The sequence below is a fragment of the Physella acuta genome, unplaced genomic scaffold (genome assembly GCF_028476545.2).
Source record: "Physella acuta isolate Inbredline_101_S28 unplaced genomic scaffold, ASM2847654v3 ptg000910l, whole genome shotgun sequence".
Classification (NCBI taxonomy): Eukaryota; Metazoa; Mollusca; class Gastropoda; family Physidae; genus Physella; species Physella acuta.
In genome coordinates, this window is record NW_026732427.1 from 150,974 (window position 1) to 166,741 (window position 15,768).

Here is a 15,768-nt window from a genome sequence, read left to right on the forward strand (position 1 = left end):
TATTTTCATCCAATATTTGTTGGATTACATAAGAGGTAATTTTATCAAACTTATTAAATGTTTTGTAAAAACTATTAAACTTCTTTTAAAAAAAAACAGTCATACAGTTTATGTTCCTGTTTTTTTTCCCCTTTAGTGAGCTTTAAACTTGTCAGTTATAGTGATACAACTGATACACATACAAACACATCAAAAATCAATCATGTTTTATTTTCCTCCATTTAATATAGAATATTTTACAGCAACAAAAAAATGTTCCATTAAAAATAAACAATAGCAGCTACTGTGGAAGTCCTTGCTTGGACATCTTGAAGAAAACATTATTTACACACTGCATTCTGTAACATCTCTTTATATATATAAATTACAAAACTATGTACATCATTTATATGTAAATATTTATAGTGTTATAACCTGTACAAACACACTGGTAGAAGTTTGTTTAGCATTTACAAACAAAAACATTTATTTTTACACAATCGGGTTAATGCCAAATTTCATTATTTTTTTTTAAAAATATTTAAAAGCATTAAGCCCCAAAAATCGGGGCTATATAAACAATTTGCCAGTTGGCAATACTTGTATAATGAAAACCAAATGTTATGTTCACGAGAATAAAAGGAACAAATGGTTTAAAATAGACAAATGCATACAAACGCTTTAAAAAAAACATGAGAAATAAAAAAATAACAGAACACATGAGGGCAACAAATAGCAGAAATAACCATGTTAACTGCTGTATTTTGAAGTGCAGTCTGTCATAAGTATGCTAACATTATATTTGCATTGTTTAGTTTTAGTGTAAAGCAGGAAAATTAAGTTGGATAAACATCTCTTACCTATTAATTAACTTAATATAACTTATTTCTCAGTCTTTGAATGATTTAATTTCTTAAAACAAGTTTTTGATTATAGAAAATTCTTTTGACATATTTAACCTATTTATAAAAGTCTTTGGCTTGAACTACTTGAAAGCTAAAGAAAAAGGAATACATTTTACACTATTTTGTTCGACATTTATAGTTACCATTTAATTGTCAAGTAAGACTCGTATTTTCTACGCCTGGTATACCTTTGACTATCTTTGATAGCATCCTGGTATTGAGGCTATTTTCAATTTTTTGTCACATTTTGATAACCGGTTCGACTTCTATAAAAGGCCTTTGTTCTGGAAACATGAAAAACACGGCCACACATGGCCAAGTATGTAGCATGAAGGGCCTCTCGGCTGTTTATATCCTCTGTTTGATGCTTTGTCCAACAAAGTGTTAATTAAGGTATTTGCGACATCGTTTGGATCCACATGAACAGGGTATTTTGACTTCCTCAATGGGGAACTTGTAGTCGTAAGTTAACTCTTCACCTCGTTTTATCCTGCAAGAGAAAATACAATTATTTAAAACATTAAAAAATATTACTAACTCAAAACTGAAAAAGTACTGTCGGTCGATCATGAGAATTTACAAAATTTCTACAAATGTATAGTTAAAATCACTAAAGGAATCGAATTATACTTACGGTCTCATGGCAAATATGACAATATGTTTCTTGCCATCAACTAAAATCACTTTTGAGAAACAATTAGGCTGTAAAGAAAGAAATAGAAATAGTTAAGCCACAAAATACACTAGCATACAATATAATCTACTAAAATAAAATCCAGTTTAAAACAAATCCAAATAAATGAGTTCACTATTTATTCCATTCCAAATGCAAATCAATTATAGATAATTTCAAGTAAAATGACAAACATTTTGATGTCAGCTTTGTAAGAGTTAACATTTTATCGCAGTTGAGATCTCACTCATTTTCAAAAGTTCAATAATTAGGTTCAATATTTTCAATGAGAATAAAAATATTTTTAAAAATATAAATGAATGAGATGTCAAAAAACTTACTTCACAAGAATGGTTGATGAATCTGGCTGCACTCCCATGCATTGTAGCATCCACTACCTCATCGTCGTCAATACGGAACATGTAGCAGCCAATACCCTGAAAACAAAAAATGAAATCAGAATAAATAAAAACCAATTATTATTAACTTCTATTTATCACTACCACAACAGTAATTATTCTCATAATTTCTTGTATTCTTCATTACTACATTAGTAATTGTAACAAGTTTCAAACAGTAATTATTTTATATCATATAAACCTACTTGTACCCAGCAAAACTGTCAAGAGCTCTCACCTTGCTTTCATAATATTTCTCCCTCTTGTCAGTGAGGGATGCCCTTATGACCTCTCCAGCGTATTCAATCACCATCTCACCAGCATCAATGTTCCTCTTACAGAACAGGCCTCGCCCATGGATCTTGGAGCGATACACATCCACGGCTTCTTTGGCGAAGGTCTTCAGCTTTCTGAACCTCATGGCCATTGGCAGACTTAAACTTGTGGCTCGTCTAAGAAAATGTAAGAAAATATAAGAAAAATTGAAAGTGGAATTGAACATGAAACAAACTTTAGGACAAGTTATTTACCAAATGATTTTAACAATGAATTATATGCACATATGCAGCATACATATAAATGTTTGCACATTTACAGAAAACGATGACCTTGCACATTCCCAATTAAAAATTTTTTTTTTACAATTTATCAACCCATACTTTTTATAAATTATATAAATGGTTGTGCATTAGATAAATAGTGATGAATTATATTTCAAGAAAGTCCTTTTATTTTTGTGCAATAATGAAAGCTTAACATAAACATTTTTAAAAATAACACTTTTTAGTTAAACCACCTGCAAGTTGAAAATTAATTCTCACCTGGATGACTTTAAAGTCATCTCTTCCTCCTTCTCCCTCTCCTCATCTCCCGGTTTAGTTCTGTACACAGACTTGAGGAAGTTGAACATGTCAAAAGGTTTACGACTTGTGAATGCTTCAGATCTGGCTGCTCCTGTGGGGTTCAAGGCCACCTCCTGAAACAAATTGGGCCACATGTCAAATTGCATGGAAAAATGACCTAAGATTAAAGCATGCAGGATAAGTTCTACTCTATTTCTAACAGTGAAACAATTTATGAACTATACTTCATAACACTAAATTAAAGTTTGTTTATTTTAAATTATATTTTCACACAAATTTTCACAGAAGATTGAAATCAATTACAAAATTTAAAAACTAGTACCTACAACATAGTTTATGGTGTAAGAAAAATAGCACACAACTATGACGAAACAAAATTCTATGATGTTAATATCAGTGCTCACCGCATCAGCCTGGTCCAAGTCGTACTTATGGAACTTGAACTTGTAGTTACGATGGCAGTGGACAGCTCCGTACAGCTGTTCTATCAGGTACACAACAGCGTCATGGTCAATGCCCAGCATGCTACGCCCACAGATTCCAGCATAGGATAGCTGTTTCATTCGGGACGCTGCTCTAACATCTTGCACTTTCTCCAAGACCTGGTTCCAGGCATCTAATGTTGGAAAACAAAATTTTGCTTTAAAAAACTGACAGTGAAAGTTTTAAGTTTTTTAAGAGCAAGTTCTAGTCATTGACATAGCATTACCTTCCACTGTATCACCCTGACAAGAGAAACCATCATCACTGCTGATCTCAAACCTCAACCTGCTCTCATACTTCTCCTTGTCTCCCTTGCCACCAGGTCCGTGTGGGTGGTCTTTCCCTTGGTCTAATGGTGTAGCCACCACTTCTTCCTCTAACGTTGGCTGGGGCAGTGTTATGAGGCCTTTTTTGTGGTGGATCAGTGGGTGGTGGCTTCCTTGGGAGCTTGCTGGAACAAAAATTTACTACTGAACTGTCTGACACCAGAAAAGAAGTGTAACTAAAAGCATTATAGCCTAAGTAAATCTAATGGACAAAAATTTCCGCCACTTCAATCAAAGTTTTATAGGAGTAAATGGCATGGCAGAGTGCTAGAGCATATAACTGGTCACTGGGCCGACAGTTCAAGGGCACAAGTCTGCAAGACTTCCATGAGCCTACCAGCCCATTAGGGAAAGTGCCGGCTAGTCATAGAGCAGGGCATAGGTCACAGAAACAGGTGAACAATAAGGTCTGATAATAAGATACACATTACCAGTTATATAAAGTTTCCCTTTAATTGCAAAAACACACAAGAACAAAATAGAAAACTGGTTTCTTACAGGATTTCTAATCTGGAAAGTAACTGTTCATTCCTAACTACAGTAATGATAACATACCTGTTTTTAACCTTCGGGGACCAGCTGCCTTCTTTCTCATCTCCACCTGAGGAGGTTTAAAGCCAAATCCCTGGGGTTCACTCATCAGTGAAGATTTCTTCATTATCTGCTTCCTAGCCCTGCCCTTGATGGCCTGTGATGAACTCTGACCCTTCTGGGATGTGGCAGGGAAGCTAGCCCTCTTGTGTGGTGAGCTCAAGGGATGCTGTTCCTGCTGGGCTATGTGGTGAGTCGGGCGTTCACTGTTGGAGCCTTCACATGGTACAACAGTTTCACTCCTCACATCCACTGGCTTGTTGGACAGAAGTGCTTTTATTTCACTGACTGTAGTGACAGAGTCACTCTGTGGGACAATGCTTCGGCCAACAACTTGCTGCAGGGTGCAGGAATACGTCCCATCACTCTTCATTGTCTTGTCGTATATCGGACATTTGGCTGGAGGGGCATCGTCTAGTGAGTTGGAACTGAGTTTCCTTTTAAAATTCTGTAGAGGTAGGGATGGTTTAAGTGCACGTCGAAAAGGTGACTTTGTCTGTGGTTTGTTGCCTGTGGAGATGGGTATTGAGATGTAGCCCGTGTTCGTGCCCGACCACAAATTGGCTTCCTGAGGTTTTATTTGATCCTCTTGTTTTTGTGGGCCGCTTTGCGTGGGCAAAATTTTGGTCCACTGTGGCTCCAGGTTAGCCTGTGAAGTTGAGGGGCATTGTGACGTTGGAGGGTACTCAGTGCTCGAGGATGTGCTGTCTTGGGTAACACTAGCAACAGAGGTAGGAGGTTTAAACTGATTGTTATTAGGAAGTATCTCCTCGTTAATAAAAACCCGTAAAACTTTCTTAGGGCCCTGGGGTGTGTTGGTAATTGCGGACTTGACTTCCACCCCGGGTATCTGTTCTTGGCCTTTGTTCTTCAAAGCCCTCTGTACTAAACCAAGAATCGTTTGAGACGCGTCGTGACTGAATGGCTGGTCTTTAACAGCAGACTGGAAGCTGGAGGAGCTCAGGTCAAGCGTGCCCATGTAGTTGACCTGTGCGGCGGAACATTCAACACGAGGAGCCAGGACTGCACTGGGTTTGTTCTGAGTGGCCAGGGAGAGCTGCGTTGAGGAAAATGTTTCATTTGTGGCCAAGGCAGATGGCGCTGCAAGGATAGACGCCACCGACTTGGCTGTGGCTACGCTGCTGGGCTGGGTTATACAGACCTCTGGGTTGGGGGCTGGCGTGGAGGTGGGTAAGCTGAACCTGTTGACTGAATGGTTCGGCTGTAAGGTGGTCTTGAGAAGAGATTGGTTCAAGTTGGAGGAGAGCATATGAGCATGGGGATCAATGATGATGGATGAGGGTCTGGTGGGAGGCGGCTGTCTGACCAAGTCCATGTGTCCAGTTTGCTGAGCCACCATGGTTTGAGTGGCCAGCTGGGGTAGAAACATGCCACTCTGGGTGAGGAAGGATTGTCCGAGCACTAAGGGCTGGGTGGCTGAGAGGGTGACAGCCTGCATGATGGGAGCCAGTCCCATGTTGGTCTGAAGGAGAGACGGGGGACTGATGTGGGACTGAAGTGGCTGGAGAGGGGATATGATCGTTGATGCCATTGGGTTGTTAGGATTTAGTGAAATAAAAGAAAGACCAGCCTGGGCCCCTCCCTGCAACAGTGGTGCCTGTCCTTGTAGAATGGTTGGGTTACCCTGCTGTAGCATCAGTCCGGATGTACCGCTGCCACCAAACAAGACAGACTGATTGGTGCCTTGCATGGGCTGGCCAGGATTTTGAAAAATAATTCCTGGTTGGCCAGGATTTTGTAAAATCATACCAGGTTGGTTGGCTGGGTTTTGAAGCATTAGCCCTTGTTGCCCCATGTCTTGTGGATGAAGCAAGTCTGTCCTGGGGTTTGATGTTCTCTGAATAATGTAATGACCAGGGGAGACTTCAGACAAGACAAGATTATTCCTAGGAGGAGACAGCTGGCTGTGTGGGATGTTCATTATCTGATTCACAGTCTGCCCTGTGGGGCTCAGGGTCATTGTCTGGGATGTAAAATGACTAGTTTGTCTATGCTCAGGTGCAAAAGTTGCTGGCAGAATGTTCTGCTGTGTGGTTGGGTTCATGTACTTGAACAGTGTGGACATGGAATGGGTACTGTTGGAGTCTGATATCCTCGGCAAAGCAAATTTCAGATTTGATGGAGAAGACACGGGCACTTCCCGAGCTTTAGCGGCTGAGGTTGTCTCTGGCGCACTCAGGGACATGTTTTTATCTGGCGTCTGAAGCCCCACTGCTTTTACAATAACCACATCATCATCGTCGTCTTCTTCCTGTTGGGATTTTTTAGCAGGCTGATCTGTTGCGGGGACCTGATTCTTGCTCACAGATGAGCTGTCTGTCTCCTGGGCACTGGCTGGGTAGTCATCAACATCATTGGATGTCTCGGAACTGAAATCATCGCTCTGGATATCATACGCTGCTGAGATAGAGTCTGGGGTCACTGACCTTGAAACTAATGGCGTTTCGTCCCTACTTTTTAAACCATCTGAACCATCCTGCGGATCAGCTGATGTATTCTCTGGTGGTACCACTTCACTTTTTTCATCATCTTTACTTGAAGAATCATCTTTGGCTGGGTCGGCTGTGGTGACAATGATTTCAGATGCTTGAGAGTTGATGGACATGGCAGTTTTCTTGATCAGCTCGCCAATCTTCTGCGCAGCAACAACATTCGGTGACCTGATTATGATTCGGAGTTTCTGACCACCGGTTTTCAACGCATCCGCCAAAGTTTTAACCAGTGGTGGGGCTTCCCCAGCGTCATCATCTTTGACAGATAAATCACCACGGCCAGCAGACGATGAAGTGGAGGACACATCTGAGCTTGTTGTTACACTTGTTGAACCTTGTCCGTTCTCTTGTGAATTGCTGCTGTCTCCTTTAGAGTCAGATGAGCTGGTTTGTGCATTGTCGCCATTGTCTAAAGTCAGATCAATGCAATGTAAAGCGTCACTGCCAAGATTATTTCCATCCACCGTTTTACTTTCTGCTGTTTTTTGTTCATTTTTAACTTCCTCTGTCAGATCTATAAAGTTACTTCCATATTCATCACATGGTTCCACCTCTTCAACTTGTATTGGATCATCCTTGTGACCAACGTTAGTCTGAAAATTCATTGGCCTGTTCAACGGCTTTCTTCCTCTTTTTCGACCAACCTGACTACATGAAAAAGGCTTTTGTACGGGTTCAGCAGGGGGTATGAGTGGCCTGGTTCTAGGTCTACCTCTTCCTCTTCGGGTACCAGACACCTGAGGCATCAAACTCCCCCTCCCTCGCCCTCGACGTCTGACCTGTTGCACCTCTTCTCTCTTCTGCACCTCCTCCTTTTTCAGCTCCGCCAAATACTCGCTCAGCTTGGCAGTTTTGCTGGGGGGTCTCCTACTCCTCCTGAGGGGTGAGGTGAACTTCTCGTCAGCATTCTCCTCGTGAGACAGGTCTAGAGATTCACAGCTCCGATCTAGTACATCGTCAGCTTCTACTCCCTCCGCAACAGTGGTCTGTAAGTGGGAGGCTTCAGCACTTTCTTCATTGAAAGTCTCTAAGTGACTGACTTCATTGCTGTCTTCACTGTCACCCTGGACATTGTTAGCAGCTTCTTTAATATCTTGCTTGGTAGTGGTAGTACCACAATCTTCTTCAACAGCTGGTTCATTGGTGGAGTTATCAAGGTCATCTTTGTTAGTAGTCGGTACATGAGAAACTTCATTTATTTTACTGTGAATGTCTGTTTGGGATATTTCTCTACTTTCTTCATTGTGAGCCTGTGTTTGAGAGATTTCATTGCTTTCTTCAATGTGATTTTGTAGATCTATATGGGATAGTTCAGTACTTTCTTCATTACAAGCTTGTTTTTGGGATAATTCGCTACTTTCTTCTTGAGAAGGTTGTAAATCAGCTGATTCACAAATTTCTCCTTCAAGAACCTGCCTTTGTGTTGATTCACTTTTTTCTTCTTTGTTGACATCAACTGTGATTGTATCATCAACTGTTTCAATGTGTGTACTAGTCCCTTGTGTTAGTTCCACCTCCTGGCTGTTGACTGACTTGTGGGTGACATCCCCTTGTCCTCTAACTTCTCCCTGGGGTGACAAGAGGTTCTCATCTTCCCCAGCCTGGCCTACATGCTGAGACTGCTCACTCTGATCATTGTCTGCAGGTTTATCATCATTTACTCTACCACACACAACAACACGAGAGTTTCTAAGCCTTCTTACATTAAAATTTTCCAGCTGCTCTTCAGGGGAATTCATTTGTTCTGGTTTACTGTCAGGAGTTTTGGCCAAAGACTTGGACCTTCTACCTACTGAAGGGGAAACTTGCAGAGGTTCTTCAGTATCTTCCTTTGTGAGGGAATTTTCACTGCATGATCTGGAAGGTTTCCTGTGGTCTGAGGTCTTGTGGTCTGGGGTCTTGTTCTCTAGCGACACTCTCTGCCTGGTCCTGCATGCAACACCGGTGTCATCACCACTGTCATCGTCCTCTTTATCCAACATTTCATCCTTCTCTTCATCAGTGGCTTCTTCGGCCTCCACCCACCAGATCCTCTTCAGCCTCGGCCGTTTAGGTTTGTTAGACCTCATCCTGACCTCCTGTAGGACTACTGGGTTGTAGGTGATGGCTATGCTCTTCTGTGTAGCTGAGCCTGGCTTGGGTAGACCCCCAGCCATGATGCTTGGCCTACTTCCTGCTTGAGCTGGGCTTTTTTTCTCTCGCTTGGGGGCTTCGTCCATAGATGATGGAGAAATCCTGGGCTGAAGTTTAACTGGACTCACTGTTTCGGGGTCTGATTGAGGGGACAGTTCTAAAGAGCGCCTGCTGACTAAACCAACTGCTTCCAGCATTGTTTCCTTAGGCGAAGGCTTATCTTGTCTGGGGTATGATTTAGGTGAAAGCAATGAAGAGCAAGTTGAGCTGTCTGGGGACAATGTAGATTTGGAGTCTCTTCTTCTCACTTTAGCTAAATGGGCAGGAGCAGCATTTCTTTGAGTCACCGTGCTTTTTCTGAGCGACGAGCGCCTGGAGTCCTGACTCTGGACACTGCTGCAGTCATCAGAGAGGTCCCTGCTTGAGGGGGAAAGCTTGTCATCTTTGTACTCATCACTGATGATAATGCTCAGCGGGACATTCAAGGGGGGAGTGGAAGGAGGCAAGGATTTATCACCACCACTGTGACCCTGCCTGTCCAGTCTCCTGGACTGCCTGGGCTCTGTGGGCTTCTCGTCTTCATCGCTGGTGCTGACCTCAAAGTCACAGTCACGGACGTGCGAGTCGTAGCTCACTTTAGTCCTGTACAGCCTCTTGCACGTGGGACACTTGAATGGCCCCTCCTCACCTGGGGTGCTTCTTGCTAAACTCTCAGCCTTTATTTTCTTGACTATTTTCTCATGTATATTACTTTGGTCTGAGTGTGGAGAACTATCCACAAGTCTTTGTATTGGTTTATCCACCTCCTCACCCAGTGAGTCTACATCATCCTCGACAACTGTCACTTCCTCTTTAGTTGCAATCATTTCAGCCTGTTCCAGAGGTTTTTCTTCTTTAACTTCATCCACCATCTTTTTTTCTTTTGGCTCCTCTACAATCGTGACATCTTTATCATCTTCCAGTTTCAATTCAGGCTTCACTTCAATGTTTTGTGTTTCTTTCTTATCATGCCTTCTCAGTTTAGATTTATAGTTACTGACATCTCTCACCTCACTGGATGCTGTATCAAGCCTGTTGTCACTGCTGTCTACAGCTAGGTCTGTCCTATCATGAACATCACCCCCACAGGGCACCTCCTCAGCCCCAGGTTTCTCCAACCCTCCAGGAGACAGCAGGATTTTGATCTCCTCTTCACTCATTCTTTTCACATTGACCAGCAGTTTCTTCTGGCAGGGTGGGCCAGCAGGCTGACAGCTTTCCTTGAGCTGTGGGGTACCAGAGCTTGAGCCGATCTCTGTTTCTGTTATGTTACTCAAGTTACCAACCCTTTCCTCAACACCTTCAGTTAGCTGATTAAGTTCAGTGACTACTGGTTTACTATTAGGGCTGAGAGGCTCTACTGTGTTCCTTGGACTCCCTTCCTCATTAGTTTCACTTACGCTCAAGTCATCCAGCAGTAGAAAATCACTCTCTTCATCTGTCGTGTCCTGCGTGCCTGATTTTTTCACTGTTTCTGCCTGGCCACAAAGTAAGTTTTCATGCGAGGCAGGTGAATCTGCATGTTCGCCATGGGGCAGGGTGACCGCTGTCTTGGCGCTGCCCCTTGTTTTAACACCATCCGGCTGACAGGCAACAGAGTTACGGTCAGACTCTGACCTTTGAACTTTCTCAGAGTCTGATAAATCAATGATTTGGACATCAGAATCTTCATCTACATCTCTGTCCAGTGTCTCTACACTCTGTGACTGTGTCTCACCTGATATATCACCTCTAGGTGTTTCAGTCAGATCTACAACATTTTCATCATTCACTTTCTTTACTGGAACAAAACCTGACTCACTGTTCTTGGTAATTGTGGTGATAGAATCTTCCGCCTCATTCAACAACGGATCTTCTAATGACACCTCCCCATCAGTTTCATCTTCATTTTTCTTCTCCTGTTGCGCCGCTTCATCTTCAGATTTCTTCTCCTCACCACTGAAGTCTGCCAAGACTTTTTTCTCTCTGTTCTTGCAAGGATTCTTCTCATCCTCATCCCCGCTACCGTCCTCAGTCCCACCCCTGTTACAGGAACTCCCAGGGCTGCTAGAGGTCGTTGACCTTCTGTCCGGAACAGTTCTCACCTCATTACTCTCACCACCTGTGTTGTTCTGGCATTCATCGTCTCCGCTGATGCCTTCATCCTCCTGACTAGGGCAGCTTTCATTTGCCTCGTCTTCATCCTTACAATCAACAGATTCAACACCTTCCATGTTTGAGGTTACCTCCCCTGATTCTTCCCCCTCAATGTTGCTAGTAGCCTCCCCTGATTCTCCAATAACAGAGAGGGTAATTTTCATGATTTCTTCCTCTGAGAGATTTGCCTCATCCGTTGCCAGGACAACGACCTTGACATCACTACCCTGAAGGACCTCTGATGGAACAGTTTCAAGAATAGACTGAATTTTTTCTTCGCTCAGTTCCTCATCACCATCACTAAATATTTCCAAGTTTCCTTTCTCCCCACTGTTCACAATAGGATCTTCTTCCAAGTTTCCTTTCTCCACACCGTCCCCGATAGGATCCTCTTCATCAATCACCTCAGTGATGGTCTGGGTTCCAACACTAGTCAAGTCCCCTGATGCGTCTGACTGTACATCTGGCATACCACACAATGACGGTGACAATGACGCAGATCTGCCGAAAGCGTCCTGGCTTTTAATTACAGTGAACGGAGACTCAGATCTAGTGCATCGCTGTCGCGGGGGCAACAAGGGCGGGGACGCCGCCATGTTTACTTTGACACAAGCGTAGGGAGAAGCCAGTGGGGACAAAGGGCTTGTGTACCTCTCCTCACTATTAGACCTTTGTCTGCTCTGGCTTTTGAAACCAACAGGTGAAGACGAGAGAGATTTACTCCCAGCCAAATGTGGTTGAGTGTACTTAAAGTGTTCAAATGAAGTTCGGATGAGCGGGGGTGATCTGAGCACAGGCCTTTCAGCGCAAGTCTGACGTTGCTTGCTTGATGCAGCGCTGTTTAATCGCTCAGCTATCTTGACCAGGCCTAGTTCTTCATCCACAGGGGGAATGGAAGGTTTGTCTGTTCTTGAATATTTGGCTGGTGGGATATAATGACATGGGTCTTTGATACTTAGCAGGGCCAGGGTGCTGGGTGATAGGCCAGATAAATCCAAAGGTTTTGGGCCAAGTTTTTTTGCTTGCTCCTTTATGAATGAACCTCTGTTTAATCCAGAGAGTTGTGAATGTTCAAAAGTGGATATGGTATCCTGTGAAGCTTGAAAAGAGGAGTAATGTCCAAGACATAAGAGGTCGGATGAATTATAACTTGGTAGAGCAGGTTCATCAGTGCCTGTGTAAATGATGTCATCTGTCAGCTCTGACAGGGCCACTACCTGCGCAGTGTTCCTGTTGAGTGGTTTCATGAAGTTTGGGATACCCAGACTTTCAAGGTTTAAACTTTCCAGGGGAAGGTACTCTGGGTGATTTTGGTCATGGATTATCCTCATGTCTTGAATGTGTAGCTCTGGCAGCTCAACTGGCTTAACTTCCACAATGCGGCAAGTGTACACACAGCGTCTTCTGGTATCTTGTGTGCTCCAATATATTCTGGCACAGCTGCAAGAATAGTTGTTTAAAAACAATTTATTATTGATAAAATATTGATTTTTTTTTGTAAAAAAAAAAACTGCAATAAAACAATTTCTTATAACGATCTTATGTACCTAGCAAGATACAAAACAAAGTAGTCACCTAAAGTCTACAGGATAAAGACAGTCTTCCTTGTCAGATAAAAAAGACTTGAGGATGCCCAAACTTTCTATTGTACATGAGCCTGAAATGGAATAGGAATATAATACATATTTTACTCTTTGGTGACACAATGGCAACACCTTATTGAAACACTGTATGCCTTGATGCCTTAGCAATCAAGTGTTGACTTTCTTTTATACTAACAAAATCTAATACATAAATATATTAAAAAATGGTTGATAAAAATGATCACCTAAAGGTCTTTCTTAGAAAAAACCCCCACAATAACCTACCAATGATAACATTTAGTGTAGCAGGGTTCACTGGCTTCCCCCAGGCTGACTTGGCCCTAATTTTGTCCACATCCACACACACTCTCCTCAAGATTTCAAAGTTGCCATCTGTCACCAGCTGAAAGCACACCAAAATTTGCTTGTTTTTTAAATCACTTTTATAAAGTTGGATAAACATTTTTTTGACAGCAAGTCAGGTAAAAAGGGATGGCGCATGGTTGGGTAGTAGAGCGTTGGATCACAAACACAAAGATCTCAAATTTACGTCAGGGGCTGACCTGAGTACACCCAGCACTGATGGGTACCTGGCTCAAGAAAGGATAAGTAAAGGTGGCTGAACATACTGCTGACCACACTATCCCTTCATATGCTGAGATCACAGAAACTGGTGAAATCTACTCCAACTGCTACATGAAACCATCACTTTTAAAAATGGCATTTTTTTTTAAAATATGTTAAAAGCTTCAACTTACCCCCATGTTGACACTGGATGTATGGAGCTTGCAGTAAATGGTCTGATCTTCCTGGAACACACAGCTGTCGACCCTAGCACACATGAAGTGGTAGTTGGACTTGCAGTTGATGGCACAGCAGCCAACAGTGGCTCCCGCTTGCTGGCACAGGTCACAACGCTGTAGGGGGTTTGGTAAAATTATTCCAATTTTAAATAAGGCATATAAGAGGATTAATTAGACAACTATGTTGAAAGTAGTTTTATTAAATTAAACATTATTGGTTTAAGAATATAATTAAGTTGAGCCTTTAAAAGAAATGAAAACAAATAAAACTTGCGAGTTATTAAAGCCAATTTACTATAAATTTTAGATAAAAGATTATGGATGGACTTAAACATTTATTAAAGTTTAATAGCCTGGATCAGAATGATTAAGGTATTTAAAAAAATGACATACTAATTTTTTGCCTCTGCTTATAGCCTCATTCACGTTCTGTAGAGACCCATCTGCTGCTTCAAAAACTTCAGCAGACCACAAAGCACAATTTATGTGTATCCAATCATCTTGTCCACAATACAAAAGTCGTCCAGCATGCTAAAAAAATTTGTCATAATAAATATAATTGTAATTTAAGGGAAAGAAAAAGAAAAAAGGAGACTGTTTATACCAGCATGCATGACTTACATCAGGCAGGTCATCCCCTAGAGTAGAACACAGCACACACATTCTTGTGTCTTCACTATGCTGCAAATGTTCCATTGCTCCAACAGCTCTCCTTATTTGAGAGTTAGTATCTGACAAGAGAAAACACACTTGTAAGGTTGTGTATTCACAGTTTAATATATAATGCCTGATTTGGTGAATATACAATTCTAAAACAACAGTTTCATATGGGAATATTTTTTATGTATTTAAAAAATATTTCTTTAAATTAAAGCTAATCCATTTTTTCACATGCAATTATTAGGTGAAAGATTTATAATTACCACTTTGTCTTTGTGGGCTACAGATTTTCTTAAATGGTGATGGCTGGGGTGACATAGGAATGGTTTTCCTTTCAAGCCACTGGGCATAGGTGTGGTCTATTGTAGGAGGCAGCACAGCATCTTTTAACATTCCTCTATAAGAAAACATAAGCCACATTCAACAGTGAACATCGTCGTTCCCATAAAAATATTCAGTCAATAATCTAACAATTAATATGGGTTAATATGTATTCCATGATTAGAATGTAAGTAACAGTACATAAATTAAACAGAATATAAGCTGACATACATTGGCAAGCGCCTATTGTGTTCCCATAGTTTACATGTGTTGACATTGAACCAAGGGAAGCATCTGTCCATGAACTGTAAAGAAATTAGGATAATTAATATAACCTTTTCCTGCCTGAAGAAAATAAATGCATCCTCAGAGGTTCTGAGAGATTCAATCTTTTAATCCATGAGACTTAAGTAATTAAAAATAAAATATTTTCTTAAATTTCACTTATTTCCAATTTTCAAGCATGCTATGTCAAAATTTAAAGAAAACATTTCAGTCTTTTTGTCAATTTGAAATAAACAATTAAGAGTAATTGCAAAAATGCTGTTTTCCCCCCTAAATAACATTAAATAATTCTGACAGCTTGTCCACTTCTTCGTGCAGTGGTTTCTTTAAAATGATAATTGGTGTTTAGACACTTAAACCAATTTATACTTATATATATACATATATGTTCTGGAAATAGCAGATCTCATTGATGTGTTTAGGAAAGGTTTTAAAAACGGGAAAGTAAGGGCATAAATTAAGCAGATTACCTTTATAAATATAGATCGGACTGATGTTGCTTGTTTCTTTCTAGTGGGGTACTGTTCATTTTCAAAAAGTAGAGCTTGAATGATTCGCACCATATCTTCACTGAACTCTTCCTGTCATAACAACAACAAGGGCTATAGTAAACCAAGTCAAGAATGACTATCTGATAGGTGTTTTTGAGTGATGTGTATTAGCAAACTATTTTAAGTTATGGCGAAAACTTAATTGCTGACTATAATTTTCCTGAAATGAATGAGAACTTTTTTTTATTGAAAATATACATGGGAATAGAAGACCTTCACAAATTTTAAATATTCAACTGAAAGAAAACTTAAAATAAATAAAGAAATTTAACGGGTACATCAATGAGAGAGAGAGAAAGCTAACTTACTACAGATTTGTATATCCCAGAGTCAATTTTCTCTTTGATGGCATAAAAGTCTCTGGGGTGTTCACCATTTCTGTCCAGAGTTTCCCAGATACTCACTTGTCTGTCTAATGGGTACTGATTGCCTAATCAAGTAGCATTTTTATCAGAATATATTACAGTAATTGCTTTTTTGTTTAATATAAAAAATTTATTTATATTTCTGCATTTTAACTACTATC

The 15,768-nt window shown here is 40.9% G+C and overlaps 1 protein-coding gene across 1 annotated transcript in view; it reads right to left on the reverse strand.

The window, feature by feature from the left end:
* Positions 1-189: 189 nt before the first annotated feature.
* The window catches only part of LOC131953120 (histone-lysine N-methyltransferase 2A), a 31,781-nt gene continuing 16,202 nt past the window's right edge, over positions 190-15,768 (reverse strand). The window contains exons 20-36 of the mRNA XM_059316148.1: positions 15,551-15,672; positions 15,162-15,272; positions 14,638-14,711; positions 14,349-14,482; positions 14,047-14,156; positions 13,819-13,956; positions 13,381-13,539; positions 12,908-13,025; positions 12,615-12,696; positions 4,183-12,479; positions 3,528-3,752; positions 3,223-3,434; positions 2,777-2,931; positions 2,194-2,407; positions 1,899-1,994; positions 1,519-1,586; positions 190-1,374 (exon numbers count right to left, since the gene is read on the reverse strand). Of these exons, the coding sequence (XP_059172131.1) occupies positions 1,269-1,374; positions 1,519-1,586; positions 1,899-1,994; positions 2,194-2,407; positions 2,777-2,931; positions 3,223-3,434; positions 3,528-3,752; positions 4,183-12,479; positions 12,615-12,696; positions 12,908-13,025; positions 13,381-13,539; positions 13,819-13,956; positions 14,047-14,156; positions 14,349-14,482; positions 14,638-14,711; positions 15,162-15,272; positions 15,551-15,672 (10,421 nt within the window). The 3' untranslated portion in view covers positions 190-1,268. The remainder of the gene's footprint in view (positions 1,375-1,518; positions 1,587-1,898; positions 1,995-2,193; positions 2,408-2,776; positions 2,932-3,222; positions 3,435-3,527; positions 3,753-4,182; positions 12,480-12,614; positions 12,697-12,907; positions 13,026-13,380; positions 13,540-13,818; positions 13,957-14,046; positions 14,157-14,348; positions 14,483-14,637; positions 14,712-15,161; positions 15,273-15,550; positions 15,673-15,768) is intronic.